This window comes from Arachis stenosperma, chromosome 1 (genome assembly GCF_014773155.1).
Source record: "Arachis stenosperma cultivar V10309 chromosome 1, arast.V10309.gnm1.PFL2, whole genome shotgun sequence".
NCBI classification, from domain to species: domain Eukaryota; kingdom Viridiplantae; phylum Streptophyta; class Magnoliopsida; order Fabales; family Fabaceae; genus Arachis; species Arachis stenosperma.
In genome coordinates, this window is record NC_080377.1 from 61,658,785 (window position 1) to 61,668,294 (window position 9,510).

The 9,510-nt window shown below is 35.2% G+C and overlaps 1 protein-coding gene across 1 annotated transcript; it reads left to right on the forward strand.

Annotated features, from left to right (window-relative positions):
• Window positions 1–4,603: 4,603 nt before the first annotated feature.
• LOC130980300 (uncharacterized) lies at window positions 4,604–5,265 on the forward strand. Its single transcript, XM_057903993.1, has 2 exons — window positions 4,604–4,783; window positions 4,873–5,265. Exons 1-2 carry the CDS (start codon window positions 4,604–4,606, stop codon window positions 5,263–5,265), a joined length of 573 nt encoding a protein of 190 aa, XP_057759976.1.
• Window positions 5,266–9,510: the final 4,245 nt, after the last annotated feature.

Here is a 9,510-nt window from a genome sequence, read left to right on the forward strand (position 1 = left end):
ACTCCTGTGTAACACATGTTATGATTAGGACTGCAATTAATTGAAAACTTTATATCACATGATGTTTACTCACATAATGATCCGCATACCGCTGATAAGTAAATCTCTCCTTATTCTGTTTCAAAGTGTGAGTATACTTGAAAGTCTCCGCTATCATCACATCACGATCCAATGACTTAGACTACACACATTGAAATAATATGTTAAATTAAGTAATAATGACATTATATTTTAAAGACAAAATGAACTTAATAACAAAATAAAACGAGTTACATACCAACCTAGCCTTTGTCTTTATGAAAATCGCTGACCATCGGTATACTTCGACGACCGGGCCAATGCCCTATTAGCTTTGTTTGTGAGATGGTGATGCCTGAACCCCTCATTAGTCTCTCAATGGACATACAATGCCTTTTTGATGTCCGGGTGGAGCCAAATAGTGAGGTGGCCATGCCTCTCATGTAATCCTCCATTATCTACTAAAGCCGCCTAGCCATTTGATGGTCGAAGATCTTCCTGATCATGGCATCATGGGTCTTGTCCCATATAAATTTCTCATGCACAAAGAATATTTAGCACTAGTTAATCGAGATTAAATACATAATTAAACAAAATAGAGGATATAAACTAAAGTTTGAATATGTTGAGTTTTTACTGCCCACTTCTGAAACCATCGCTCTCTGGTCTTAACAGGGATCTTCTTATAGCTCGACCATGGGTGGTCGTACATCAACTTGATGACATTAGTACACTCCTGTATAGATGCATTGTTATTTGGCACAAACATATAAATAGAAAACTTAATATTAGTAGTTTACTAAAAAATTATTTGAAGTAACCTATAAACTCCAATTATACTTAGATTTTCAAAAATTTTGGCAGAGTTTCATCGATAACTTGAAGGCACAAAAAATACTATCCGTCAACAATTTACTTAAGCAATTCACAAACAAACTAATATGAAATTATATGACTTAAGCAACATTATCCACTAACAATAAAAAATTCTCAAACACTTTCATCAGTTCAAACCTAGTAACCTAAATCGAACCTATCTTAACAACCTAAATCCAATAAAACCAGAAAATTGAGTGTAACTAAATTAAACTAACTAACTAAAATGAAAAACTTAAGATTAGCAACCACATATGTTGAATAAGAATGTAAAAATAGTTTTCATATAAAAGAGTTCAAATAGTACTCACGTTGTCAAATCATTAGGCTAAATCGTCATCTGTACGTACGATGGGAGGTGGTGGAGGAGCATCTGGCTGGGATTCTGAGAGGATTCTAGCATCGCAGTGTCTGTCGCTAGAGGTGTAGTCCTCGAAATAGTGGGCTACTGAGCATATGGATGTGGTGAAGGAGTCCACTCTGGTGAAGTAGCCGAACGACTTCCTAGTGGCAGGAGTGGCACAACAGAAAGAACTATGTAGTTGGGGTTAAGGACCATGATGAACGGCTAATTCTATTCAACACAGTCAAGCATTTAACCAAATAGTTCCAGCAACATATTCATCAAGACTTAAGAAATTCCAAACTCTTCCTGCAGTCTTAGAACCTAGTAACTTATTCTAATCCTATCTTAGCCACCTAAATCCACTAAAATATAAAATTACTCTAACTAAGCTAAGTAACTAAAAATCAAATTAATGAAACTAAAGCTAACCAAAACATAATTGATAATGAGATTTGATTAAGAACCTGGGTTACAACAACAGAATGAAAACGAATCTCAAGAAAATAGTTGTAGTGGCTGCCAGAGAGAAAGGAGTTGTAGTGGCTACCAGAGGGGAAGGAGTTGCAGTAGCTGCCAGAGTTGCGTCGAAGCTTGCCTGAAGAAGAGATGGATGTTGAGAGTAGACTGCCAGAGTAGAAGGCGGCCTGAGATGTCACTAAGGGAGAGACGGGAAGGTTAGAGAGAGAGTGATAGATGAGAGGGCAGAGTTGTGTCCAAGCTCGCCTGTCCGGAGAGGCAGACGACGATAGGCCGCTGCCAGAGGTGATTGCTAGAGATATCCTTAACGAGGAGAGAGAGAGATCTGGAGATGAGAGGGTGAGGAGAGAGAGTGAGAGACAAAAGGGTTAGGAGAGAGACTCTGTAATTCGAAATGAGGGGGAGAGGGTTTCCAATTCAAATTTAGAGCACGATTATCGTCGGATTTATCGGCAGATAAATTCACCGGAAATGAATCAGCGAGTGAACAAAATGCAGCGTTGCACTAATTAGGTTTACTGTTGGAAAAATCTGACCATAAATTCGACAGTAATTAATGCGCCATTTTTTCTTTTTCTTGTCCAATTATTTCGGGCGACTTTACTGTTGGTAACCCTAATCCGCTAATAAATGTTCTACCTAACAAATTTGTTGTCAAATCAATGGTGAATTTGCGGGTAAATCCGTCACTAACTTTCGATGCTAAATTTGCTGGTAAATCTAACAATATTCAGTATTTTTCTTGTAGTATAGACAACCCCGTTTAGTTGTTAGACACGATCTGCTTCTTCCATTGCCCTACCTATACGTGATCCTTGCATGGTTCTCTCTGAAAACTTTCTAATTAAACTTTGAAAATAACCCAAATGAATAATTCACAAAGAAAAAGTACGAGGAGTCAATGGAATATTTGTACAATGTGTACAATGGAAGTTTATAGAGTATTAGAGATATAACCATTAGTGTTACCTTTTTCCATCGGCTGAAGTTTTTGGGATGAATGATATCATGACATGATATTAGAACGCTAGATCCGAAAGGTCAAGAGTTCAATTTTTTGTGAACCCAACCTCATGCATAAATTGCGACTAACTCTTTGTGGTCTTGCATATAGAGAAGTCTTCATAAAACACAACAATTTCTAGTGGTTTTGGCCCATCAAAAGTTTCATAAACTGCAACACTGACAAGCGGTTTTGGCACATCAAAATCTTTATATAAATTGTGACATCTAGGACAGTTTATGTTTAAACTCTCAAAATTTTAACACCTTGAATGATTTATATAGAGCAAGTACATTATTGAAATATAACTATTATCCAATTATTGTATTTGAATTTTAAAATCTATTTTTATTTAAATACGTAATTTGTCCATATATATATATTGAATAAAAGATATCAAATTACCACATATATATATATATATATATATATTATATATATATATATATATTATATATATATATATATATATATATATATATATATATATATATATATATATATATATATATATATATGGATGCAGAGCAATTCAATAGTTACAGTTCAATTAGAAAAGATTAATACATTATTCACAACTAGGTGATAAGTTTGAAATGGAAATAAAAATAAAGATAAAATTTTTCGAAACTAACAGTAATTTATAAAAGGAAAAATATAGGTAATCAATGACTTTTTTGAATAATATATGAACAATATGAATTAATAGGGTTAAAAAAGTAAATTTAATTAATAGTATTAAATTAGGATGTAGTGTATTTTCATTTGATTGGTGGTTGTTCATGTTGTTCAAAATAGTCATTGTTTATCTAATATTCTCCTTTATAAAAATGTTAGGTGATTAATATTTTTAGATATTTATTTTCTATTTGAGTCAACATCAATTTTTTTTTTGGTATTTGAGACAACATCAATTAATTTATATTTTTCTACTAAAAATATTAGTCCATTATTTATTTGTTGAGGAAATGGAGAAATGACAAAATGGGTGTAGATTGAAATTATTGCAGGGCACCAACATTCGGCCATCTAAAGTTCAGGCTTCGAAATCAAGTTCAGGCTTTGGGTCACACTAGATTTTATCCAAGTCATTTGGATTGGAGGCTGTTCCTAATTTGGGCGCCCAGCCACACCAAGAGCGAGTAAAATGACTATGCTCATCGAATAAAGTCTCTTTCTGACCCACGTCCAACAAAAACCGGCGTCTCTTTTTGACCAAAAACTAACAATGTCTTTTATGTTTTTGTTGTCCCGGGAAGCCTCGGATCAAGTGGAAAATGAGATGTGAGATAAAGAGAATACTAAATAATGTGAATAATGGAGTAAAAAAAGAAATTAAAATTAAAAATAAAAATATAGGATTGTTGCAAGAAGTGGTATGTGAGAAAAAAAAATTGCACTAAAAACAGATGTCGCGATCCCAATTCGCAAAAGACATGGACAAAAACTCCAGGTACTTCAACAACTTAGCTTCAACAAGAAGGAGGAATAATAGGATTGATGCGTTGGTTAATGGAAGGTTAGTAAGAAATCAAGCAAGAATAAAAATTGCTATCAGAGAGTTTTACAAGAGTTTATATCATCAGGAGGAGTCTCCTATGGTGGGTTTTAAGAATGATCTGGTGGATATAATCGCTGAAGATGATGCAGCAACTTTAGAGGCCGTGCTGTCGGTTAAGGAGATTAGAGATGCAGTGTGGGACTGTGAATCATCCAGGGCACCGAGAAATGATGGATACAATATGAACTTCATCAAGAAGTGCTAGAACGAAATTGGGGCCGAGTTCACAGCAGCTGTGTTGGGGTTCTTTCAGACATTTAGGCTACCGACAGATTCTAGTATCACATGGGTTGTATTGGCGCCAAATTTCATTCCAATTAGCATGGTTGGTTGTGTGTATAAGGTGATTTCTAAGGTATTGGTTAGGAGGATGAGATCAGTTATGCCAGGCCTGATTGGAGAGACTCAGAGTGTGTTTGTTAAGGGTCAAAAAATACATGATGTGACCTTTATTCCATATGAAACTGTACATTGGCTTAAAATAAGGAAAAAGGAAGCAGCTGTAATCAAGCTTGATTTTCAAAAGGCATATGATAGGGTCAAGTGGAGCTTTGTGGACATTGTTATGCAGAAGATGGATTTTGGGTGCAGGTGGAGGCAGTGGGTTATGGAGTGTGTTACACATCTTTTATGTCAATATTGATAAATAATTCACCAACAAAGCCGTTCAAGATGGAAAGAGGTCTGAGAAAAGGTGATCCTCTATCTCCTTTCTTGTTTGTACTTGTTGTTGATGTCTTAAATAGAATGATTGAAGTGGCAGTTAGAAACGGCCGGATATCCCCAATATTCGTTGGGAGAGACAATATAGAATTGTCACACCTCCAGTTTGTCGATGACACTGTGTTGTTCTGTTCTTCAAAGGAGGAGAATACTAAGAACTATAAGAGGCTTCTATGTTGCTTTGAGTTGATGTCGGGGTTAAGTCTCAATTTTGAAAAATTCAATTTGATCCCAGTCAATTATGAACAACAGTGGGTTTGAAGTATGTGTAGTTTGTTGGGGTGTAAGGAAGCTACTCTTCCGGTCAAATACATTGGAATTCCTCTAGGAGCAAACCCGAGGTTGGTCAAGACTAGGAAGCCAATTATTGACAAAGTGAGGAGAAGCTCTGTTTATGAAAATCTAAGGTACTCAACAAAGCGAATAAGTTGGTGCTCATCAAAGCAGTATTAAATAGCCTGCCAGTATATTATTTAAGCTTATATAAGATGCCAAAAGCTGTGGCAGAGAAACTGATTTCTTTATAGAGAAAGTTCTTGTGGAGTAAGGAGGATGGAAGGAATGGTATGTCGTTGGTTAAATGGGAAGTGGTCTAAGCTCCAAAAAAGCTAGGTGTGTTAGGGGTTGAAAATGCAATGCTTCGTAACATAACACTCTTATTTAAGTGGTAGTGGAGGTTTTCAAAGGAGCAGTGTCCGTTGTGGAAGAATGTGGTATGCTCATGTAATAACCTTTCCCCTAATGAGCTATTATCCACCCAGACATTATATAACACCCTACCACACAGAGCCTTACGCTTAAGTCGTAAAGCAGAGGTGGCAAGGTATTACGACCTCTAAAAGAAAATGATATGTACATAATATAGTTGGATGAAATCACATCTAGGAGCCTTGAAGGATAAGCTAAACAAAAACGATAAACAGAAAATCATGTCATACTCGCATGGATATTCGTAAAACGGACAGGTAAAATCGAAAGAAAACTGAAAACATATATACGTATCAGAGTTCTAAAACTCAGATAGCAAGCTCCAGACTCGACCTGCGAAGTTAAGGCCGACCAGAGTATATAATAATATATATATATATATATATATATTATATATATATATATATATATATATATATATATATATATATTATATATATACAACCAAAAATAAAACTCAAACTATAAAATAAATACTTGTATCTCCAAGTCAACCTCTAGGAGGGACAAAACATAAAATGTACATGCGGAGATTCTATAAACATATATACATAGCCTAAAACAAAATATGACAGTCCAAAAGGTAGTTCTTCGCTTGTAAGGAGCGTTTCCAGACGCTCAACGAGGTGTCTCTCGACCTGCATATAAAAAGCAACACAATATATATGGAATGAGAACCGGAGGTTCTCAATATGGTAAAGGTGCCCACATAGTTAATATAAAAGGTCCCGGGAGAGCCAGAGGCATTCCTAGAACTTCGACACTCAGACTTCAGCTTAAGGGTTCAACTAAACTAGAAATTAGATAAGTTATTTAAGGTATTCAAGTTCTAAATCTAACTTTAACCTAATACTTCACGTTCTGTCTCCTCCAATCCTCCGAATCACTGGTGGAACAACCCCCTCCACACCTCTGCCAAGAGGGATTTCTCAGAAAACATACACATACAATTCAAGTAAGGAAAATACAGATAGAGAAGCATTTACAACAAGTAGAACAAGTAGCAGTTAAGCAGGATTAAACAGCTAAGCAAACTAAAATAATGCACACTCAAACAAAGCAAACAAATGCATATGATGTATGCATGTCCTATGGCAAATGAGTCTCATCTGTCGGTTATACAGCAACCCGACATGTCCTAGTAGTTAACCATTAGACAATCCATCTGTGCGCGCATCCCCAAGCTCAATAATGTTCCATGGAGTCAAACTCCAAGCTCAAATATAATATTTCATGGAGTCACACTCCAAGCTCAATAATATAGTGTTCCATGGAGTCAAACTCCAAGTTCAATAATATTCCATGGAGTCAAACTCCAAGCTCAAATATAATATTCAATATTCATATATATATGCATGCCCATGGGGGAATCCGGGGAGTTAAAGTGCCCGGCCACATCTTGCGACAGAGGGTCAACAAATAGTCTCAAATACACACGCCACATAATAATCTCTTTCCTTTTTAAAATAACACTTCAAATCAAAACTCCAATCCTTATAGAAGTTTTGGTAGTATCTCCTCTAAAACTCAAATTTCTGCCACCCTTCAAGGGTCCCAACTATCAAATCAAACACCTCTCAATCCTTCAAATCATTTCCAGTAACAAATTATTTCAAAATCAAACAAATACCAATATTAAATCTTTTTTCAAACCGACCAACTTCAACAGCAAATTATTAACAACAGCTAAACCTCACATTTTATTCCATATACACAATCCATTAATTATACATTCAGTTCATTCTTATCTTAAGGTCTTCTAGCCTAAGTTTTCACGTGACATTAAACATTAACTACGAGAAACCAAAACCATACTTTCGTACGGAGTCAAAATATTCGAAGCTCCAGAGAAGTTTTTTGACTGAGCTATCGAAGAAAAAAATGTCCAGAATCGTTTATGCCTCCTAGAACTCCAGTTGGCCGAACTCAAGGGGTAGAAGAGCTATATCACCGTCAACTTTCACCGATCAAAAGTAATGTCAACATGTAAAAGAGAAGGATACAAATACTTTTATCGGATTAGATTTTTTTATTGGAATTACGAATTGCAAAAAATTGAAGCTGAAAATTCGAGGGGTTATGTTCTCTTTCTTTCTCTCTTGGTTACGCTCTTTTCTCTTTTTTTTCTTCTCTCTTACAATATTCTCATATATATATATCTCTCTTGGTTACTCTCTTTTCTCTTTTTTTTTTTCTCTCTTACAATATTCTCATATATATAGACTAAGAAAGCCTATAAGCCACCTTGGCTTTCTTTATTATTATATATGCACATTATGAAAGGAAATAATAATAATAATAATAATAGTAACGCAGTGAATATAATAATAACAATGAATATATAAACAAGATTTATGCTAGAAGAAAGAATGAATTAATAACAAATATATTACAAAACTTTTATATATATAATATATATATATATATATAATATATATATATATTATATTATATATATATGAAAGTGACCGAGTACCCTTTCTTTATATATTAACGTAATTTATAATGTTACAATATCTAATTGTGTGACTTATAATATTATAAGGTTCCTTAGTAGAACTAGCAATGAATAATAATAATAATAATAATAATAATAATAATAATAATAATAATAATAATTTATATATAAAGTTAATAATATATGAGTTACTAATCTAAATGAAATTAGTAACTTAAGGGTGAAAGGTATTTGGTGAAGCATTAGCAAAGCTGATGAGCGGATAATTTGTATGCTTTTTGGCATTATTTTTAGTATGTTTTTAGTAGTTTTAGTTTAGTTTTTAGTATATTTTTATTAGTTTTTAATTAAAATTCACTTTTCTGGACTTTACTATGAGTTTGTGTGTTTTTCTGTGATTTCAGGTATTTTCTGGCTGAAATTAAGGGACCTGAGCAAAAATCTGATTCAGAGACTGAAAAGGACTGCAGATGCTGTTGGATTCTGACCTCCCTGCATTCGAAGTGGATTTTCTGGAGCTACAGAAGCCCAATTGGCGCGCTCTCAACGGCGCGTTGGAAAGTAGACATCCTGGGCTTCCAGCAATATATAATAGTCCATACTTTGCCCAAGATTTGATGGCCCAAACCGGCATTCAAAGTCACCTCAAGAAATCCCAGCGTTAAACGCCGGAACTGGCACCTAAATGGGAGTTAACGCCCAAACTGGATTAAAAGCTGGCGTTTAACTCCAAGAAGAGTCTCTACACGAAATTGCTTCATTGCTCAGCCCAAGCACACACCAAGTGGGCCCGGAAGAGGATTTTTATGTCATTTACTCATTTCTGTACACCCTAGGCTACTAGTTCTTATAAGTAGGACCTTTTACTATTGTATAGAAATCTTTGATCACTTTAGATCTCTAGATCATCTTTGGACATTTTGTTCTTAGATCATTGGGAGGCTGGCCATTCGGCCATGCCTAGACCTTATGCTTATGTATTTTCAACGGTGGAGTTTCTACACACCATAGATTAAGGTGTGGAGCTCTGCTGTACCTCGAGTATTAATGCAATTACTATTGTTTCCATTCAATTCCACTTGTTCTTTTACCAAGATATCACTCGTTCTTCAACATGAACAAGGTGACTGACAACCATTCTGTTCTACAAGCATCTGAGGCTTAGTGAATCTCTTGGATTTCTGATTGCATGATGCATGGTTGATCGCCTGACAACGAGTGCTCGCCTGACAAACGAGCCAGCCATTCCGTGAGATCAGAGTCTTCGTGGTATAGGCAAGAACTGATGGCAGCATTCAAGAGAATCCGGAAGGTCTAACCTTGTCTGTGGTGTTCTGAGT

Bases quoted from the DNA above. Each gene is read 5' to 3' on its own strand.
- LOC130980300 (XM_057903993.1), top strand. From the start codon at position 4,604: ATGGTTGGTTGTGTGTATAAGGTGATTTCTAAGGTATTGGTTAGGAGG. The intron at 4,784-4,872 runs GTAATCAAGCTT...TTTTGGGTGCAG, and splicing joins TAAGGAAAAAGGAAGCAGCT to GTGGAGGCAGTGGGTTATGG.